The sequence below is a fragment of the Panthera tigris genome, chromosome D4, assembly GCF_018350195.1.
Source record: "Panthera tigris isolate Pti1 chromosome D4, P.tigris_Pti1_mat1.1, whole genome shotgun sequence".
NCBI classification, from domain to species: Eukaryota; Metazoa; Chordata; class Mammalia; order Carnivora; family Felidae; genus Panthera; species Panthera tigris.
In genome coordinates, this window is record NC_056672.1 from 60,763,168 (window position 1) to 60,785,340 (window position 22,173).

General features: G+C 47.6%; 1 protein-coding gene and 1 long non-coding RNA gene across 2 annotated transcripts in view; both read left to right on the forward strand.

The window, feature by feature from the left end:
• The window catches only part of LOC122233146, a 48,752-nt gene extending 46,536 nt beyond the window's left edge, over positions 1-2,216 (forward strand). The window contains exons 5-6 of the long non-coding RNA XR_006210625.1: positions 172-317; positions 1,658-2,216. This is a non-coding gene — a long non-coding RNA (uncharacterized LOC122233146). The remainder of the gene's footprint in view (positions 1-171; positions 318-1,657) is intronic.
• Positions 2,217-7,262: 5,046 nt separating this feature from the next.
• Positions 7,263-22,173, forward strand: part of COL15A1 (collagen type XV alpha 1 chain) — a 108,316-nt gene continuing 93,405 nt past the window's right edge. The window contains exons 1-2 of the mRNA XM_042963647.1: positions 7,263-7,467; positions 7,544-7,629. Coding sequence (XP_042819581.1) covers positions 7,457-7,467; positions 7,544-7,629 — 97 coding nt within the window. The 5' untranslated portion in view covers positions 7,263-7,456. The remainder of the gene's footprint in view (positions 7,468-7,543; positions 7,630-22,173) is intronic.

Sequence of the window (22,173 nt, forward strand, 5' to 3'; positions counted from 1 at the left end):
AACACCACCTTCGGCACTTGGAAACACACCGTGACCTGGCAAGGGCAGTCACAATCCCTATCAGTGGGGAAAATTGAAAGCAGTTTGTTTCCATATGGCAAGGAAAGTACTACATGTTTACATTTTTGCCCCAGGACCGTGTTAACCCTCCTGTTCTCGGTTGTAATATAGTCCACAGGGACTCTGTCATCCTGACATGCCACAGATCACAACGCTGGTTCCCTCCATTGAAAGCATAACACTGATTGGACCTGGTGAGATGGAAATGACAGCTGCCTAGAGACCCTGTGAAGATAACATGAGTGTGAGAGTGACAGGTAAACTCCGCCCCCGTCTTCCCCTGGGTTCTGAGGCAGAAGTTTTTGGTGCTTCTCTGGCATTAGGGAGTATAGTCCCAGGGAGAGGAAGTGAAGGAAAGGGGAGTGAGGAGGGGAAGGAGGAGGGGCCAATAAGATGCATTAAATGACAGATATCTGTGTTGTGAGACCACCTTTTTCTTTTTTTTTTTTAATGTTTATTTATTTTTGAGAGAGAGAGACAGAGCCCGAGCAGGGGAGGGGTAGGGAGAGGGAGATCAAATCCGAAGCAGGCTCCAGGTTCTGAGCTGTCAGCACAGAGCCTGACTTGGGGCTCGAACCCATGAACCGTGAGATCATGACCTGAGCCAAAGTCGGTCTCTCAACCGACTGAGCCACCTAGGTGCCCCTGAGACAATCTTCTGAGATGCCTTATAAATGACTTTCTCGGGACAGTGTATCTGGGAGAGGTAGGGAGAAACGTGTTTGTTGGCTTCCTCTGGCAACATGTTTGCTTCTCAGGGTGTTATTTCCACATCACTTGCAGGCTGCTTATGCTGAGTGGATCACGCCATGTGCCAGCACCAATAGGGAGCCCTGGGGCAGGAAGTGAGAGGTGCTCCGCATGGGCATGGGGCACTGGACAGGGACCCTGGGTGCCTAAGGGTTCCCACCAAGTGGGAAAGGGAGCTGACATTTGTATTCACCAGTTCCTGCTGGTCACTGGTTAAGATTTTCTTGGTCGGCGTTAATTCCCCAGCACTTCAGGTCTGTGTGGGTAGGGCGGGCTCCAGTGGCCAGAGAAAGCACTCAGGTAAAGGGAAGCAGGTGCTGGCAGTGGTGGCCCTTGCCTGTAGTGCACCTGGATGACAAAGGCAAGAGGGGACAGGGACCCGGCGCTGACAGTGGCCCCAAAGAGGGTCTGACACACTCTCCCTCATCGTCCTCTTCCTTTTGGGACTGTCAGATTTTCAAATTCATCTCTTTCTCTTATGCAGCCCTTGGCTCCCCTTTGCACATCCAAACACATCAAGGTGTTCATCAGAACAAGGTTCCTCCCTGGAAAGCATTGGTGGGCTTAAACTGTTATTGTTTTCTCTTGATTACCCGAAAGGCAGCCCTCTTTAGTTACTCTAGTAAATTCTTTTCTAGCCAGCTAGCTAAGTTTATTCCTCTTTTTCTGCTCGTGGAATCAGATGAGGATGCAAGCTTTGGGTGCCTGTGTGCGTTCTGTCACACAGCTCCACAAGGAAGCTGCTCACTGAAGAGACAGGTTCAGGAAGACGTGTGCTATGTGCTTGGTAACTTCTTCCCAAACCAAAATTTGGGATGCTTCTCACTGATTTTTGTACCCCTTCCAGCTGCTGGAGACAGTCTGGAGAATGTTTTCGGAGACGGCGTTTTCTGGGACACTTGGGTGGATTATGGGAAAATGGAACAGCACGGTAATTTAGCTGAGTCCTGGAAGAGCCGAGACATAAGATCCCCACGTCTCCACACGTCCTAATCTCTCAGATTGTACTGAAGCTGTGGTAAACAATTTAAGACCTGCTTGGGTATGACATGAGGCTTCCTCTTGGCTATTTCTACCACTTCATATTGAATGGAAGGAAATTGCTGAAACCCTCAAAACACAGTCTGGCAGGAGGCAAAATGCCTTGCTTGGCATCCTGCCCTCACCCCTCCCACACCTGCAGCTGGGACCATTTGGATGCCCTGCACCCTCCCTGTCTTCCTTCAGCCTGAGCCCACAGTTCTCAGCTCTGGGCCCAACTCCAAAATGAGAGCCCTACTGCCTACGAACATGGGCCACCTTTCCAGGTGAAGTAGGTACAAAACGAACAATATTTGGGGAGCCTGGGTGGCTCAGACGGTTAAGCATCCGTCTTCAGCTCAGGTCATGATCTCTCGGTTCGTGAGTTTGAGCCCCTCATTAGGCTCTATGCTGGCAGCTTAGAGCCTGGAGCCTGCTTTGGGTTCTGTGTCTCCCTCTCTCTCTCTGACCCTCTCTCTCTCTCAAAAATAAATAAACATTAAAAATTAAAAAAAAAAAAACAATATTAACATGCATCTGTTTCCAGTCATTTGTACAGAAAATGTGCTTTGGAGACCTTCATTTTTAGATTCCAGTGAATTGGAAAAAATAAAGATTCCAGTGAACTGGATATTATCCAATACACAGAACCAACAAAATATGAAATGTGCACACAGGATCTCCCTGCCAGAATAGTAAAGGAACCTGCTGCCTTATGCATACAGATCTTCCTCTACTCACAATGGGTCCTGATAAACCCATCGTAAGTTGAAAATCGAAAATGCATTTAATACATCTCACCTACAGAACATCGTAGCTTAGCCTAGCCCACCTTAAATGTGCTCAGAACACTTACGTTAGCCTACAGTCGGGCAAAATCATCTTAACATGGAGTCTGTTTTATAATGAAGCATTGAATATTTCATGTAACTTATTGAATACTGTCCTGAAAGTGAAAAACAGAGTGGTTGCATGGGTACAGCATGGTTATCGCTGTATTGGCTCTTTTTGTTTGTTTGTTTGTTGTTTTTTGTTTTGTTTGTTTTGTTTTTTGCTGTATTGGCTCCTTACCCGTGTGGTCGCTGGCTGGCTGGCAGCTGCAGCTTGTTGTTGCCGCCCAGGACCACGAGAGAGGATCAGAACGTATATCCCCGGCCCAGGAAAAGATCAAAGTTCAAAATTTGAGGTACAGTTTGTACTGAATGCATGTCGCTTTCATACCATCATAGAGTCGAAAAATCAAACCATCATCAGTGTGAGACCATCTGTATGGACCCTGGACTATAAATGGGACCACAATTAAAGCTCACCACTCAAAACGGAGCCATGCCTTCATCCTTCCTGTAACATACATACCTGAGGGAGACAAGGTTTGTTTCATAATAGCATCTTGGTTTTCATTTTTTTCAAGGTAGATATACTTTATTTATACAGTAAACATGCAGAAATATGTTCTTGCACATGTTTTTTGAAACCTGACTCCCTGTTTATCTATACACATCTTTTTTTTTTTTTTACCCATTTTTTAACAGAGACATGAGCACACAATCTATTCCACTCTTCTCTTTTTTATAAGAAAGAAAAAGTGCATGTGATGGCAAATGATTCATATCCTTGGTGCTGAGGAACAAAAGGGAGTGGTGGGGACCAGGGCAAATGGCAGACCACTTTCTTAACTGAAAGTAGCAGCCCCTTTTCAATGCCAATCAACTGTTGGCACAGGGAATTCAGGCCCCGTGTTGACAGGTTTTCCAAAAATTTAAAAAGAAGCCAGAAATCTAGACTTGAATGTAAAATCACTTAATTATCAGGCGCCTCGGTGGCTCTGTCATTAAGCACCTGACTTTGGCTCAGATCGGATCTCGCCGTAAGTAAGCTCGAGTCCCACATAGGTGAGCTCAAGTCCCGCTTCCGGCAAGCTTGAGTCCTGCTTGGGTGATCCCTTCTTCTCTCTATCTTTCTCTCCCTCTCTCTCTCTTCCCTTCCTGTGATTCTCTCTCTCTCCCTTGCTTACTTGTGCCCTTTCTCTCTATATATAAAAAAATAAAATAAATAAAATCACTTAATTAGCAAACATTTCCAACTAATTTAATTTTGAGCTTGTCACCAGACAGGCCAAACAAAACCTGTGGGCCAAATTGAGCCAATGGCCACCAGTTCATCACAACTTCTGGTTTTAACAGTCCAATAGAACCATAGACCTATTACACAATTGTAGTTGATGTAGCTCTTTCTAAGCAATGTAGAAATATATTCTAAGTTTGAGGCCTAAGAAAGTCAATTATATTTCCAGTTGATGTGATACTTTATAAGCAATAGAGAAATATAGAACTAAGAGACCAAATTCCCTATGGTTAGTGATTCATACTAAAATAAGAATGGCTGCACGTGGGAGAGAATTCATATTCACAGAGAATATGAACCGATGAAGAAAGAAGACTGAAGCAGACAATTTTGTTAGAATGTGCTTTGGCTTGTGAGTTAATTCCACATGGGGACATCCTAGCTCTATGGCTGCTTTGGCTGCTGGTGCCTCAGCCTCTTGAAGGCTGGGTTTGGGGTTTCGCCTCTCTTGCAGACATGCCCCTTGCCAGAATCGCGCCACCATCAATTATAGACGCTAACATTCAGTGAGCATTATTGTGCACCAGACACTGATAACTGCTTTGCATCCCAGGAACATCTTCATCCTTCCAAGAGCTGATAGGAAAAACTCATTGTCACCTTCGTCTTACAGATTTGCCCACATTTCATATAGCTCATAAAGAATGGAGCCAGGATTCGCCAGGCAGCATGATCCCAGAGTACCAGTTCATAATTCCTACCTTCTCAGGGACCTCTTGTTTGTTAAGAGGTGTATCTCTCTTGTGACAGGTAATTCACCACCTTTAAGGATCTTCTGCAACATTTCAAGACCTTACCTATTTTCTCCTTCTCTTATGTGTCTCTGCCCTTACCCTTGACTTGGTAAATTGCATGGCCTTTCTGAGCCTCAGTTTCTCCATCAATAAAATGGGGACAGGAGGGAGGTGGCTGGATCAGGTTTCGCAGGGCTCTGTCCATTGTAAATGTTCTGGGACTCCACAATGCTCAGGGAATACCCATGATTTCAAGTCCACATGCACACACCCATCAGCTGGCATGTCATTGAAGGTCTTGGCTCTGTAACACTTCCCTGCCCACCAGTCCCCTCTGCAACCCAGGAAATTTTTATCCATTTATTGCTTGAGAGTGCATCTCTCTGAGTACTGCCTTCCCCTTCCTCCGATGTATCCCCCTCAAACTCTCCTCAGACCCAGAGCCTGGGTGAACTTCACTCTCCTCTTGAAGCCTCTCCAGCTTTCTCCAGGACGTGCTGCTCTCTTCCTGTTCTGAAGACTGTTCACATTAATCCCAGATCTGTAGATATGTGCAGCATTTACAAGCAACAGAGCACTGTGGTGTGCAAGTTGCATATCGAGAGACCCACAGCCCAAGTCAGGATCATCGTGTCTGCTATACAGATGAAGAAATAAAAAAAAAATTCAGAAAATGTCAGGATTTGCCCAACTTTACTCTGTAGCCCAGACAAGAACTGGACGGGAAACAAGCTCCTGACCTCGGGCTGGAGCTCTTTCAGAGCCCTCACTGCCCATGCAGGCATTAACCCTGTCATGCCGGAGTGCTGCGCATCTCCAGTGGGTCTAACCCGCTGTTCTCGTGCAGGTAGGTGACTGAGTGGTGGAAAGCATGGGTATCGGCAACTGTCACGCATAGGTTGGGCATGTTTTAAGCCTCGGCTTCCTCATCCATGAAATGAGGATCATTGCAGTACTGCCTTTCCAGGGTTGTAGTGTGGATTAAATGAGGTAACACAGGTATAGGTATTTTCTGCTTTCCAAAAGTTCCCATTTTGCCACTTTGCTTTTACAAAAGACCCACGGGAATACCTGTTCTCAGTAACTGAAAGAAATCTGAAGAGCAGTTTCACTGTTGCAGAAAAAAGGAGCAAAGCGAAAATAGCGTTCAGTGTTTTGGGCAAGCTGTTAAAGATGTGGCAAGCACCCCAAGAGTGTGATGGGCCCCAGGAGACATCTCAGCGTCAAGCCGCTGCAGCTTTCAGCTGTAGCTTTCGACTGTGTCTGTGAGCATCTGTGCTTTATCTCAAGTTATTTTGGGCATCATTAGCAAGATGTGTCCTAAGGTTTCAGAAAAACCTAAGAGGGGTAATTTTGGGGGGTCTGAGAATGCTAAAACTTTTTCCCATATAAATTAATGGTAATTGCTTCTTCACTCTACACTGCTTTGGCTCATGAAAGATTTCATAGGCCCACTGTACTTTCTGATAGTGGGCGGAAACTGTAAAGCATTTAGCGCAGGGTCTGGGAAATAATCAGCACTCAATAAATGTTAGCTAGTATATCCATCCCCTCCTATCTCTGGGGCCCTAACTCAGATTACTAGAAATGAAAACCAGGAGCTGACAACAGAGCCATGGCCCACGGTGGCTCCTTGGTGCGTCAGGAAGAGCCATTGCTGGGGCTTGCTAGGCTTCAGAACTGTGCCTCCGTGGTGCCTCCTCCCACCCCAAAACCTTACTCTGTGGTGCCTGGTAATCATAATAAAGAGCCACCGTGTGGGGGGTTGGCCAGTGCCAGACCTTGTGCTAAGCCCTTTCCCCGTGGGATAGTCACACATACCAGGGATGGCTGAGACTGCTTCCCCTCTCCCACATCATCATCGTGCCTGGAGAGGTGTCTCACCTCAGACTCTCACCTTCATGCACCCAATGTTTATTTGCATTTCTACCACCAGGTATTGTTTTAGCCAGCTAACAAAACAAATGTTATCTTCTTGCCCTCCTGAAACTTACATTCCCATGCTGGGAGTAGGGGGGTGGGGCAGGCAAGTTATACAGCGGAAAACCTTGGAAATACCAGATACGTTCAATTTTTTATTAGGGTTATCTTTGCGGCATGGATTTGTATATATCACGGGGCCATTTCTGGGCATTCACGTGGGGTTCGTGTGTCAGGCGTGCAGGGTAGGCACAGCAGTTAGGAGCTCAGTCCTTCTGTGTGCCCTTGTATATTCGCCCGGCCTCTCTGAGCCTCAGTTTCTTCATTTGTCATTTAAGGAAATCACAGTGACTCCAGCCTCCCTGGGCTGTTGAGAGAATCCCATTGGTCCATGAAAGGAGAGTGCTTTGGCCGCGGGGCAGCTCAGACCGGGACAGACGTTAGGGCGGGAGGGAAGGAGTCCCGCTGACCCAGACGGGCGCGGGCACGAGGCTTTTCTCGAAGGTTACATAAGGCGGCCCGGGGTGGCGGCCGCGGCCGGGAGCGCGCGTCCGTCGAAGGGGGAAAGGGGCGTGGGGACGGCAGCGGCGGCCGGGACCCCCGGGGCGTGAGTGCGGCGCCGCCGGCCTAGGTGGGCGCGGCGCGGCTCGCGAGCGAGCGCAGGGCGCGGCGGAGTCGGGTTTCAGAGCGCGGGTGACTCAGGGCGCGGGCCGGGAGCCGGGAGCCTGCCCGCCGCCGCCGCCGCCGCCGCTGCCCAGCGCCGCCTTTGTTCGCTGCAGGAAGGGCGAGCGGCGGCCAGCGCTCAGCCGGGCGCACGGTGCCTTCGGGGGGTTCGGCGGGCCTGCGAGATGGCGCCAAGGTAGGACTCGCTTCCCCGCGCCCCGGGCCCTCGCCCCTCCCGCCCGCCTCACCTTCTTGCCCCCCACTTCTTGCAGGAGGAACGGACGGTGCTGGCGCCTGCTGTTGCTGCTTTCGGTCTCCGCGCTTCTCCCCGCTGTCACCCGGACCCGCTCCGCGACAGGTAAGCGACCCGGCCCGGGGGTGGCCCCGGCTGCCTCCGCGCGCCCCGGGGAAGTTGGTTTTTGGCGGCGGGCGTGCCTGCGGTGCGCGCTCATTCCTGGACATAAAAGGGAGTCCTCGCCGCTCTGTGCGCACTGGCGCTCCCGGCGCCGCTTCCCCGGGCGGTGAAGGGGATGCGAGGGGCGAACCGGGGTCCCTGACCCGTCGGGCGGGTGGCGCGCGGTCTGGACGCTGTGCAGCTAGGGCGCGGCCCCTGCAGTCGTGGGCACAGAGGGACTTTGGAAGTACGGGGGCAGCGCCAGCGGCTCCGAGGGAACAGTTAGCTCTAGCTCACCCGGAGCCCGCGCTCAGGTCCTGCGTGCCGGCTGGCTCATTGTAAGGACAGGTCTGGTGCCCGCTCTGCACACAGGTGCGGCCGCGTGATCGCTAGCAGAGACACCTGGCGCCTTTGCCGCGCAAGAAATAACGGGACTGAATCGCCTCGATGCCTAACTTACCCCTGAGTTAGCTGAAGGAGTCCCATCCATGGTGGGCAGTGGCGCCCAGGGTGATGAGAAGAACTACCGGCGGGGAGCCAGGGGATCTGGTCCCCTTCTGTTCCACAAGCCTCACTTTCCTCACTAGGACCCAGAGCAGGGTGGATGACTAGTAGGGTCTGAGTTAAAACAGATTTTGGTTAAGTTGTGTTCAGGCTGCCTGGGCTTGAAGCGTGGCTGAGTTAGGTGACCTCGGGCAATGGATTTCACCTCTTCGTGCCTCAGTTTCCTCACCCCAAAAACCGGGAATAATTAGACCACCTTTCCTCATAGGGATGCTGTGAAGATTAAAAGAGGTCTTAGAGGTAATACGCTTTCCACACTGTGGCACATACTAGGCACAAAATAAGCGATAGAAACTATGGGTCGGTCCTTGCAATAGCTGTTAGAAAGCAATGCAGGCAGTTTTTACAGAGGACACTGATGATGAGGAGGCTTAGGAAGTGGCCTGTCCAAAAGGCAGGACTGGAGCCCAGATCCTAGGCTCCCGTCCTTCCACCCTCAGCCCTTTCTCCATGCCGAGTTTGCAGAACTGTGTTCTCCAAAGGGTCCCACCCGTCCTGGATTTAGGAGATCAGTACACAGCCTGGACAGAATACGTGTCTGAGGAGAAGGGGCAGCAACCTCTCTCCCTTTGAAGGACACTGAGGATTGAGGGGGTGGCCTGGGTTAACTCTTTGTATGCCAGAGAAAGCCTGGGACAACCTAGACCATTGTCTCCTTGGCCTCTGGCCACTTTTCCCACCGGAACATCCAGGCTAGCATTTCTTGTAGATCAGAGGGCAGAGGGAGCACAGTTCTGGCTTCTCAGCGCCATGCCCCATGTCGAAACGCTGCAATTTCCCATGTGATATAGGGCACTGCCAGCTCAGCGGTAGAGGGCGGCCTGTATTTCATGGGCTTTCGTGAATTTTGCTGCAACCCCTGCCTCCAAAAGGAAGAAGATTTTGGGCAAAGAGACTTTGGTGTTTCTTTCTCCTCCTGTGTTTGAAGGCTCCCCTTGATGTCAAGTCAGTTGTTAGAAACAACACAGAGGAAACCCTGTTCCCATCGAAAGCGTTAAAAGGGAGTGGCAGGAAACCGCCACGAGCTGGAAAGGGCCACGAGAGGGCCATCTGCAACTGATGGGTATTCAGTGTCCCTCTGGGCCTCTGCAGAAACTCTTAGACATGTAAGATATCCTCCTGCAAGCCCAGTTTTGCATGCCGTTTAATAAGGCCAACAGTTATAAGCAAATCACTTTATATGCTCAGGCAGAGGTGTGGGCATGTCTGGGTTACATTCATCCAATCTTCAAAAGTGCTCCAGGAGGCAGGGACTGGGACTGTTATCTTTGTGCTCCAGATAAGGAAACCGAGGTCCAAAGTCTCAAGGCTTCCCAACTCTAGAGGGTTTTTCCTGGCCTGCCCTGTTTGAAGAGATCCTTGTCAATGGGACCCTATCCCCTACACCGATCCTCGTGCCCCTCATGTGTCATGGCTGAGCTAGTAAAGTTACAGTGTCATTGGAACACCTGCTATTTTAGCAGATAAGAAGGTGGTTTTAGGGGACAAGGGCAGCGGTTTCACAAGGTATTTGTTCCTGTTAATAAAATCCTGATATGTGCAAATTATTTACTTTTCTTTATACTGTTTTATTGTGAAATATAATATCCATTCAGAAAAGTGCACACAAAAATTACAGCCCAAGTGTTTATCACAGAGCAAACAGCCACATAACCCGGGTCAAGAATAGGAGAGCCCCAGAAGCTTGTGCCCCTTGGATGTGACTGTTCCCTCCTTGCCCTCAGAGGTAACCATCACCTTGACTTTTATGGTGATTGCTTCCTTATTCTTTAGAAATAACTTTAGTACCTAAGCATGTTTCCCCAGATTCTACAGTTCCACTTGAATTTGAACTTTATACATGGCTTATTTCACTGGATATTCAGTTTTCAGATTTGTCTATACTGTTGTGTGTGGCTGTAGTTAATTCATCTTTGTTGCTGTATAATTTTCTACTGTGTTAACATACTGTACATCATCTATTCATTTGTCTCCAATATTTGGGTTGTTTCCATTTTGGCAGAGACAGTGGTGGGTTTGCGAACATTCTTGTACATGTCTCTTGGTGCACATGTGCACATACCCCTGTTGGTTCTGTGTCTAGGAGTGGGGTGCTGGGTAACAGGGTGTGTTCATCCTTCAACTGAACAGACAGTGCCAGACCATCTTACATATGGTGGTACTGAGGTGCATGGTCACCCACTGGGTATAAGAGTCCCCATTTCTTCAAATCCTCACCAGCACTTGATCTTGTCACTGGGCTGAATTTCAGCCCTTCTAATGAGTACATAGTAGAATCTTACTGTAGTGTTTTTTTAAAAAAAAGATTTTATTTCAATTCCACTTACTTATTTTGAGGTAGAGAGAGAGAGCATGTGGGAGGGGCAGAGAGAGAAGGTCAGAGAGAGAATCCCAAGCAGGCTCCACGCCGTCAGCACAGAGCCCAGTGTGGAGCTTGAACTCATGAACCACAAGATCATGACCTGAGCCGAAATCAAAAATCAGATAAAAGTCAACTGAACCACCCAGATACCCCTTACTATAGTCTTAATTTATATTTTCCTGATATTTAAGTTGATTACCTTTTCATATATTTATCGGACATCTGGTTATCCTGGTTGACTTTTTTATTGAGGTAAAATTCACATAACAAAACTAGCCATTTTCACGTGTACAATTCAGTGGCAGTCGGTCCATTCAAACTGTTGTACAGCTGTCACTTCTGTCTGGTTCCAAAGCATGTTCATCTCTCCAAAGAGTGAAAAACATTATTTCCATGAAGTGGTCACTCCCCATGGCCCCCATCCTCATCCTATTAGCCCCTGGGAACCACTAAACTGCTCTCTGTCTCTATGGATTTACCTATTCTGGATCTTTCATGTAAATGGCATCATAAAGTATGTGCCTTTTGTGTCTGGCTTCTTTCACTTAGCTTAACGTTTTTGAGATTCATCCATTTTTTAGCAAGTGTCAGTACTTCATTCCTTTTAATGGCTGAGTAATATTCCACTGAATAGATATACTACAATTCGTTTATCCATTCTTTCGTTGATGGGGATGTTGATTTGTTTCCTCCTTTTAGCTCTTGTGAATAGCGCTGTTATGAACATTTGATACAAGTATTTGAGTACTTCTTTTCATTAATTTGGGTATATATACTTAGCAGAACTGCTGGGTCACAGGGTAAGTACATGCTTAGATTTTTTTTTTTTTTTTTTTTTTAGAAATTCCCAAACTCCTTTCCACAGTGGCTGTACCACTTCACATTCCCACCAGCAGTTTACAAAGGCTCTGATTTTTTTCACATCCTTGCCAACACTTTTTATAATTACAGTCATCTTAGTAGGTATGAAGTGGTCCCTCATTGTTTTGATTTGCATTTCCCTGATGACTAATGATATTGAGCATCTTTTCATGTGCTTTTTGACCATTTGTAAATCTTCTTTGGGGCAAATCTGAATGCTAATCATAGCCAGTTTGGGTTTTTCCTCAGATCATCTCACTCTTGCTCATGGCCGTCTGATATGCTTTCCTGAAGGAGAGCAAAGCGGGTAGGAATCACACCTGAGACCCCCCATCTCTGGCCTCTGCCTTACCTGTGCCCTGGCCTGTAGTGAGCTACTGTTGCTGACGTGCCATTAGAAATTACAATGAATATAAATGATTATAGTGTTTTAATTACTGGGTAAACTTGTTGGTTTTGTATAAAGTGGGGAATTCCTGCGGTATCATCCTGTGCCGTGCGTGTGTTTTACAGCAGAGTGCAGGCTGAAAGCTCCTGGCACACTGAACCAGCCACAGCTTCCCATGCAGTGCTGGGATTTTGTAGTCTCTTCAGCTTTGCACATGATGTGAACTAATCTCCCTGTCTGGAGTATACTTTCTTACCTTCTGTCTCTCTTTAAGGCCTAATTCTACCTCCCAGCTTAAATGGCGCTCTGGAAGAGGCATCTCTCTGGCCAAGCTTTCTCATCAACTCCCCATTCCCTCATCTCTCTCTTCCAGCACCAGCATTGTCCCCCTGTACTGTCAGTATGTTTATTTCTCTCTCTTTACCATGGGAGCACCTTGAGGGTGTGGGTCATGCCTCATTTGTCCACGGTTGGCCACTTGGACTTTGGCTCTTTTGTCATTATTATAAACAGAGCTGCTGGGACCATCTTCTGACAAATGATCTTTGTTTTCTTTTTAGGTTATTATTATTATTTTTGACTAGATTACCCCAGACTTACTTTCCCATCAAAGAACAGAAGTAGTTGCACGTTTCTTGCATATTTAGATAGATCTCTCTTAGATACAAATTTAATCATTTTCCTTCCTCCTTTAATTGCTCTCACTGGATTCTCACTCTACCTAAGATGGGGGTCATGCTCCTTGCCGCAGAGGGCCCTTTGTGGCTTCCCGGTCTCCAGCCACACAGAGCCCCTCTTGACTTGGGCTCACTCCAAACCACCGGTAGCTTGCAGAATGAGACATGCGATGTCTCACCTCTGCATCTCTGCATAGGCTGGTCACTCTTTGAGAGAATGCCTTTCTTCCTGTCCACCTGGCAACCCCCCATTCACCCTTTAAGCATCCTCTCTGGGAAGCCCTCTTCTGCCTGGCATGTTGGGTGTTTTTCCTTGGGGCTAACACTGTTTATCCACTCGTCCCTTGGTCCCAGGGCTTCTCAGACCGGACCGTGACCACTGATGATTCGTTTGCCTCCCATGCTACATGGGAAGCTCCAAGAGGCAGGACTAGGTCTTTCCAACTCTGAATCCCAGAATGCCTGAGCAAGCATTCAGAAAACTCTTTCAGTGAATCAAAGAGGGAGTGAATGGGTAGGTCCAGGTTGTGGTCTGGAGAGAACGCGCCAATTTACCATATCATCTGTGGATTGTCATTCGTCTCGATTCTTCCACAGCTCTGCCAACTCTGGGGGTGACCGTGGCTGAGTAATGAGGGTACATTATGGGGCTTTTAGGTTTTTCTCCTTTAGTGACTTTAATAACTAGTTAGGAATTTATGCTTATGTTACTTTGCTCTTTATTTTCATTACATCTAATTGCATAAACAACTTGTTTTCCTGTTTATCCCCACTCATCTTATTCCTAGTGGCCTCCATTTTGTCCAGAGTTGTACACTTATCTTTTCTCTGCTAGCTAAATATATGAGTTTGTTTTCAAGGTTTCCTTTAATGTCTATAGCTTGACCTACTTAAAACGGACCATAAATTAGGTAAATTACATAGATTACATAGGGTATAATCTGGTCAGTTTTTTGTTTTTTGTTTTTTTTTCAAAATGGTACTCAGGATTCTCCAAAACACTAATTAAGATGTGAGCTATTAACCAATTATCATGTTGCTTCTGGTTGTCGTCATATACGTTTGTTTCTTTAATGGTCAAAAAATTTTTCTCAAACCTCTACTTTGGTCACTTCCCTGTACCTATGCATGTGCGTGTTTTTTAAATCCCACATGGTCTTCATGATCATTGCTTTAAAAAATGTTTATTTATTTTGGGGGCAGTGGCAAAGAGAGAGAGAGAAAGAGAGAGAGAGAGAGAGAGAGAGAGAGAGAGAGAGAAAGAATCCCAAGCAGGTTCTGCGCTGTCAGTGTGGAGCCCAACAAACTGTGAGATCATGACCTGAGCTGAGTCAAGAGTCGGAGGCTCCACCGACCTAGCCATCCAGGAGCCCTGATAATTGTTGCTTCGTAATATATTTTAAAATCTGGTAAAGGAAGTCACCCCTGTCTCGTTCACTAAGCCATACATTTTTTAGTACAGACTGATTTATCACCCAGGTTTTTCATGATACAATTGGATACTGGGAGTGTTGGCGAGGTGGTGAGCAGGTGAGGGTTATCAAAGAGGAAGAAATCTTACAGTGAGATTCAGTTGAAGATGCTAATGTGCAATAAGGAGAATGGATGGCAAATAAGGCTTCAAAGTCAGAGCAGCAGATCATGGAGCCTGAGCTGCTGCTGTCGACACAGAGCCCAGAGGAGCTGAGATGCATCAGAGGCGTTGGGAGGAGCAGGTTTGCTGGCTGACCACCTTCCTCTGTTCCATCCCAACTCAAGAGAGAAAAAGTCTATGGTTAGAGCAGAACCTGGGAGAAGGTCCAGACCTATTATTGGGCAAGATTTAATGAGGGAGTTATGAGGCTGGGGTCACCTAATGAGTGCAGCCCACCCCTTATCCCCATCAGAACTCAATTTAACTCAATGCAACCTAATCTAGTACAACCCACCTCAACCCAACCCAACCCAAGCCAACCCAAACCGAACCAGTTTTATCCAACCCAGTTCATTTTTGCACTTGTTGCATGGCATGGATGACTTAAGATTGGACAGGGAAGAAATCTGTTCTGAGGGTCCGCATATCTCCCTCACATGAGCAGGATCCCTGAGTTCAGGTATTAGGGGGCCTCTTCCTGGGTTTGGAGGAGCTTAGCTAGAGTCTGCTGTGCAGGGAGTAGCCCTGCCTTAAGCCTCTCCAGGAGTCATCCTTCCATCACTGAGGCACTCAAATGGGGCCCAGCTTAAAAGCCCCATCTACCACCAGGAGGGCTTTTTCTTTTTTTTTTTTAACGTTTTTTTATTTTATTTTTGAGACAGAGAGAGACAGAGCATGAACAGGGGAGGGACAGAGAGAGAGGGAGACACAGAATCTGAAACAGGCTCCAGGCTCTGAGCTGTCAGCACAGAGCCCGACGCGGGGCTCGAACTCACAGACCGTGAGATCATGACCTGAGCCAAAGTCGGATGCTTAACTGACCAAGCCACCCAGGCGCCCCCAGGAGGGCTTTTTCAACTAGTCTTTTCACAAAGCAAACATCTGCTAAAGTCTTTGAAAAACTTCCCTGTTCTGTGTTCTGGCTACTATAGAGATATATACATTTGTAGATATATGGATTTCTGTCTTCTTCCCGTATTTCCTGGCCGCCTGCTCTCTCTGAGACCCTCTGGGGTGGGTGGTGGGTGACTAAAAAGATGCATTGGACTGAGCACCCGTCCTAGAGGGACTCAGCAGAACTGACTACTGGTTCAGTAGTAGAGACCAGTGTGCAGCAACAGCTGGCTTAAATGCTGGGGAACTGATCCTGTGTGTCCTAATGGAGGTGCAAGCAAGCCTCAGCACTCCAAAGTAGGGGTGTCTATTTCCCCCAGAAGATGGGGCAGGCAGGGGGAGGGAAGCAGCCTTTGCAAGAGGAGACTTATTTTTTCAATAATGTTAAAAAAAAAATTGAGAGTAAAAAAAAATAGTCATTGTAAAAACCTAGGGGGTGAAAAGAGTTCATAAATGTCACATATTATCTCACGACTCAGAGACAGATGCTGCTGGCATTTGGTGGACAGTTTTTCAAAGTAATTTGCTGAAATATGCACATACGTTATAAAAGAATAGATCATTCTGTCAACATTGTGTTGTGTTGCTCGGCATTTTTTTCCTTAGTAATCATCTAAACACTTCCTCTGGGACACTAAATATTATTTCCTAACATCCTTTGTAATTTAAATAATATTTCATTGTACGTATGCCCCATAATTAAACTAGCCCCCTTATATGCCTTCAGACTATTTCTGGCTGTTCACTGTTATAAACACTATCATGATGACCCTACTCTTGTAGCTCTGGATTTGACCTTTTCTGCAGTTATTTCCGAACATAAATTCCTAAAACAAATTGTTGGCCCAATGCATGCCCATTTTGAAAGCTTCTGTTGCATTCTTTGGGAAGGTGATAGTAATTTGCACTTCCCGCAGCAACACACAAGACTGGCTCACCCCTCCTTTATCTGCTGCTGCTGTTTCTCTAATCCAAAAGGAGAAAAGGACAGCAGGTAAGAAGACAGTGCTGCATTACTGCCTCATATCGTCCTTAGTTGAATGGAGTCGGGAATCCTTCCTCCCTTTTCCCCTCCTGCTTCATTCATTCATTTTGCACATGCCTTGTAAGGGCTGGAAGAGAAGAGGATTCTTCAGGAAATTGGAGTTCCAGAGGTCATGTTCAAGGACCTTGGTGGTTCTCAACCCTGGCTGCACCTTAGAATCACTTGGAGATTCAGAATGATGTGATGCCCAGCCTTCCCCACTTCCAGGATTCTGAATTCCCCTGGGGTGAAGTCTAGTCGTTGGTGGGTTTGAAAAGCTCCTGGTGTGATTCAAGGGTGCAGCCAGGGTTGAGAACAAACCATGCAGTCCAAGGGCCCCCTTTCAGAGGTGGTAATCCCGACTCCCAGAGACGAAAGTACCTGTCTGTGGTTGCAACACATGTGAGTGACAGAGCTCGCACTGGATCCCAGAGGGACCTTCAGGGGGTGTAGCTCAGGCATAGGAGCTCTGGGAGCCTGGGTCCTGAGTTCAAATCTCAACTCTGCTACTTCCCATTGAGTGACCTCCCTTTCCCTTATCATCCCTACCTGTAAATTGGGTCAATAATTCCTACTATGAAGACTAACAAGGTAAGCCTTGGGCCTGTAATTGGGGACCCATTCAATACCTCCTTCCTTCCCTGCTCCCACATGTCTGTGGGTTCCCTGAGGGTGGGAACCCTATTTTATTTATCCATGTTTCCTCAGCATCTGACATGGCACCAAACGGACACAATGAGCATTTGAATACATTAATGAATGAGTCATTCAAAGCCTGGGACTGTGGAGATCTTAGTGAAAACCCAGCATTATGAACCCTTGACCATAGCGAAGTCTGTGTGTGCCTCCAGCCCTGCTGAAAGACCACCCGCAGCCCTCTGCTGCGATGGATGGTGTGGGGACCAGAGTGGGCGTGAGAGCAGGGACTGGATATAACAGATATGTCAGGGATAGCATGCATGTCACAGAAGAAAAATGAAGGTATTCTTTTGGGTGCTGGAAAGTTATAACTGTTCTAGAATAGAAGTCTAGAGAGCCCAAAAGCTGGTGACAAACCGAACCTAAGTTCATGCAGTGTCAGTGGCATCATACACACAACTCCATCTGAAGTTGGGTCAGCCAGCTGCTTCTCCCCTCCCAGCCGTACATCGTAGCAGTTGGCTTCTTTTGTCTTTATTTTCAGCACACGGGTCTGTCTCCCTCCACCCGACAATGCACCGCCCCCCAACTGCGGCGACAGTAGCCTTCTGGCTTCTTGCTACTCAGATGTACCGGCAGCATCAGCATCGTGGGGGATGTTGGTAAAAACGCAGCATCTCCAGTCTCATCTACAGGCCCAGTAAATCAGTATCTGCATTTTAACAAGATCCCCGGTGATTCACATGCACGTTACAGTTTGAGCAGCACTGCAAAACCAACTCTGATTATGTTACCTGTGCTGAAAACCCTCTGTCATCTTCCCATGCTGACCACCTGTGGTAGGCAGTCATGGCCCTCCAAAGGTGTCTACGTCCTAATCTCCAGAGCCTGTGACTAGATGAGGTCACATGGCATAGGAGAACTCGGACTGCAGATGGAATTCTGCTTGGTAATCAGTTGATCTTAAAAGAGGGTGAGGATCCTCAACTATCCAGATGGGCCAATGTAATCACAAGGGTCCTTAAGAATGGAAGGGGGTGGGCAGGAGAGGAGGGCAGAGAGATGCAACGTGAGAACTTGACCGGCTTTTTTTGCTGGTGTTAAGATGCAGGAAGGGGCTATGAGCCAAAGAACACAGGTGGCTTCTAGAAGCTGGAGAAGGCAAGAAATGGATTTTCCCTTGAAGCTTCCAGAAAGGAGCACAGTCTGTTGATACCTTGCTTTTTATCCAAATAAGATCTGTGTTGGACTTCTAACCTACAGAACTGTAAGATAATAAGCTTTTGTTAATATAAGTCACTAAATTTGGGGTGATCTCTTATAGCAGCCATAGAAAAGGATTACAGCACTTCTTAGCATGGCATTTGAGACCCTGGATGTCCCACCGATGTGGTGTTCTGGCTTCGTCTCCCAGAATATTCCTCTTCATAGCCTGACCTCAAACCACACAAACTCCAAAGTAGCTGGAATCTGGGGGAGGGCCACCTCAAAAGTCTAAACTGGGGACATTCTATCCCCTGTACCCCCAGTACCTAGCTCCATGCCTGGCCCCTGGCAGGTACTCAGGCAACGCTCACTAAACGAATAACCTGATGGCAGCCTGGTACATTCAGGTTACCATCAGCCATGAGGGGTTCCCCTAGATTCAGGAGGCAAGTATGGCAACTGTGGGGGAGGCACGGAAGAAACTTTCCCAAAGGCTCAGCTTTGATGTTCCCCTGTTCTTCTTTTGTCTTAGCTCTCTGCCTCTTTATGGGCCTCGGCTTCCCATCCGAGAAGTGAAAGGGTTAGAGCAGGTGAACCCTTAAAAGCACTGTTAGCATGAATATTATAGGATGCCTGAGTTCAGATGGCCAAATGCTGTGGCACTTGGGGAAAATAATTGAACTCAGTGGCCCTCATCCCCGTTCGTCTGGTTGCTAGGCAGATGCCTCACTCCATCCCGGTCTGCAAGTCAGGATACAGAACTGTGCCCAACAACTGTGTGTATTTGGCACAAAGCAGAGACCAAAGCTGCCCTCTCCCCCTGTCTAGTTAAAATGCCAAATTACTCACTCTCCCACAGCAAGAAAAAAAAGGGGGGGAGGGGGGCAGAAACCATTTCTCACTGCAGAGTTTTTCCATGTGACACATTTTCTAATTTTACTTCAGGTTTAACTGTCTGGAGTAGATGGCTCCATTTCAGGGTCTCCCCCCCCCCCTTCTTTTAGAATGTAAACTTCCAGTCTGAGAAGTGGAATGTTTTTGCTTGTTTAATATTTGCAAGTGTGGGCTGATACCAGATTACAGCTGAATGTGTTCATTTTCTCTGCTGGGGCAAGTTCTCTAAAATGCACAGCACTAACCTAGTGGTCAGATTCCTCGATTCTGGGCTCGGCTGTGGGAGCTTGGCCGAGTCACTTCCATTCTCAGACTCAGACACTTGCTGTACGAGGACAGGAAAAGCCTGGCTCACCAAGGAGACTGTGTGGTTGGACTGGAAGAAGTGGTTGGTGAGCCCCATTTCTAAGAGTACTGTTGGGACTTCATTGGAATTGTATGCGCCTTATTTTATTTTATTTTATTTTTATTATTTATATTTTAATTTGTTAATGCTTATTTATTTTTGAAAGAGACAGAGAGACAGAGCATGAGTTGGAGGGGGGGACAGAGAGAGAGGGAGACAGAATCTGAAGCAGGCTTCAAGCTCTGAGCTGTCGGCACAGAACCTGGTGTGGGGCTCGAACTCACCAACCATGAGATCATGACCTGAGCCAAAGTCGGATGCTTAACCGACTGAGCCACCCAGGTGCCCCACACCTGATTTTACATCTGCCACCAGCTCTGTGTGGTTGTCCCAGGGCATGGACTGGCTGAGAAATTGTTAGTGCCTGGAAAGAGTCCTGCAGCTTTGTTTTAAAGAAATTGATCTTGCCCTTTCAATGTCTCTGGTGTCTAATCTCCTGCTTGCATCCATCTGCCCAGAGTCAGTCCTGTGTCTTGTCTTCTAATGGATTGTTGTAGCTGCTCCCTTGCTGGTAGGACCTCTATCTTTCCGTCCTCAAGCACTCATTGCAAGTAGAGTGGCTCATTGAAACACAGGTCCCATCATGTCGTGCCCCCTCTTAAAAACCCTTCCATGCGTTCCATTACAGCACCTGAAATTCCACTCTCCTTGGGCTGAAGCTCCAGGCTGTTTGTCCCCTCCTATCCGTCTTCATGCCCTGGCTCCAGCCGCATCAAGATACTTGCTGATCTCAACTTCACAAGTATGTTCCCTTCACCCAGCATTTGCTAGTGCCTACCTGCGGGCTGGAATACTCTCCCTGCCCTGCTGAAATCCTCTTTCGCCTTTTCCCCTTTTCCCCTTTATAGACTTACTACTCAAAACAGTCTCTGCACCAGCACATTGGCATCACCTGGGAGCTTGTTAGAAAGGCAGGGCCCCGGAGTGCCTGGGTGGCTCAGTCAGTTAAGCATCTGACTTTTGATTTCAGCTCAGGTCATGATGCCACAGTTCATGGGATTGAGCACTGAATCGGGCTCTGTGCTGACATTGTGGAGCCTGCTTGGGATGCTCTCTCTCTGCCTCTGTCTCTGTTCCTCCTTCACACTCTCTCTCTCTCAAAGAAAGAAGGAAGGAAGGAAGGTAGGAAGGATGGAAGGAAGGGGGAAGGAAAGAAGGAAGGAAGGAAGGAAGGAAGGAAGGAAGGAAGGAAGGAAGGAAGGAAGGAAGGAAGGAAGAAAAGAAGGAAGGAAGGAAGGAAGGTAGGAAGGAAGGAAGAAAAAAGGGAAAAAAATGCAAAGTCCCAGGTTAGAATCACCCGATGCTGGGGGATGCATGTGTACATGGCCTTTGTAGCATGGTGGTTAAGTGCTGGGGCTGTGGGATCAGACAGAGCTGGCTGCAGTTCTAGGATTTGAACATACCAGCTGGTGACTTTGGATGATTTACGAATCCTCTTCTAGCCTCTGTTTCCTCATCTGTAGAGTGGGAGATAATAATAGTACCCATCTCAGAGTTCTTGTGATGAGGACATGAAATCATGTCCCCAAAGCTCTGAGCACAGTGCTTATACCTGATTCATTCCATTAGGGATCAGAATTCACGTGCAAATCCGTCTTGCCAAGGATAGGAGGGCTGGGATGAGGCCATTCATCTTTGGAATCATTGACCTTCCACTGGCGGGACATAAAAAGCCATACTCTGTTGTGGGGAAAAGTGAAATATAGCTAAATAAGAACTTTGCCAGGGTGGGAGGGAGGGTGGGATACAATTAATTGTAAACTTTCAGGCCTCCTTAGACTTCACCATCCTGCCTGCCATATCTGGTAGGATTTTCATTCATTCATTTGTTCACTCACTTTTACTGAATAAATATTCATTGACGGCCTACAAGGCAATGTGGTATGTGCTGGGCATCACATGATGAACAAGAGAGGCATGGTTCCCACCCTCTGGGAGCCGGCAGTCTATGGGGGACATAGACACTAAGTAAATAATTGTACGAAAACCCCCTAAATATATGTAGATGGTAAACAAATGTTAAGAAGAAGTACAGGGACCTATGAGAGCACAGACCTGGCCACTCTCATCAGCACCGGGGTGTCAGGAAAGTCTCCATGAGGAGTGACATTTAAGATGAGATGTGAGGGATGAATCAATTTAGCCAGGAAATGGGGTGGGGCTGGTGGGTTGGAAGAGGATTGGAATGTTCCAGATCAAGGGATCAGAATGAGGAGAGGGGGGAAACAGCAGCCTGTGTGCAGCCTGAGCGTGGTGTGGGAGGGGAGGTTGTGGGGGGTCTGGAGATGAACACAGAACCTCCATCCAGAAACTGTTTCCCCACACCTGGCCTCCAGTGGGGCCAACATCTTGGCTTCCCTCAGTCCCATGGGTCCCATGCAGTGCTCATAGCCCAGGATCCATGGGCTAGGGGCCTCTGGGTCCTGCCTCCTGCCCTGCTGGTGCCTCTAATTGCAGAGAGCGAACTGCTCTAGGGAGGGGGGTCTGGGGTCTCCATCTCTTTCTTGCACAGGAGAAGTGCATTTAAGAGATTTGCTGCAAAATGATAGGGGAGCAGGGCTGGAGTGAGAGCCACCCAGAGCCTCGGCCACCCGGAGCCTGTCACAGCTGCCTCACCAACAGGCCATGAATGTCACATGGGGAAAGGATTCTAAGAATTGCCCTCTGCAGTTAGACTCCAGTTAGCCTTGGCTTTGAAAAGCTTCTTCCTGTCTATGAAATGAAGGGATTGGACCAGCTGTAAGCCCATCCAGATATGATATTATCTCTTTTGATTTCTGTCTCTCTCTGGATCTCTGTATTCCGAACGTGCGTCCATAAACACACAATGCAGAATTAATTCTCTCCCCATGGAACAGAAACAAGATCTTGGAAGTAAATAACTCTGGTGGGAAACTTTTAGAAGTGTTTATGCAAGAGAGTAACTTCTTTAAAAATGGTGGGATATACCGGGGCATCTG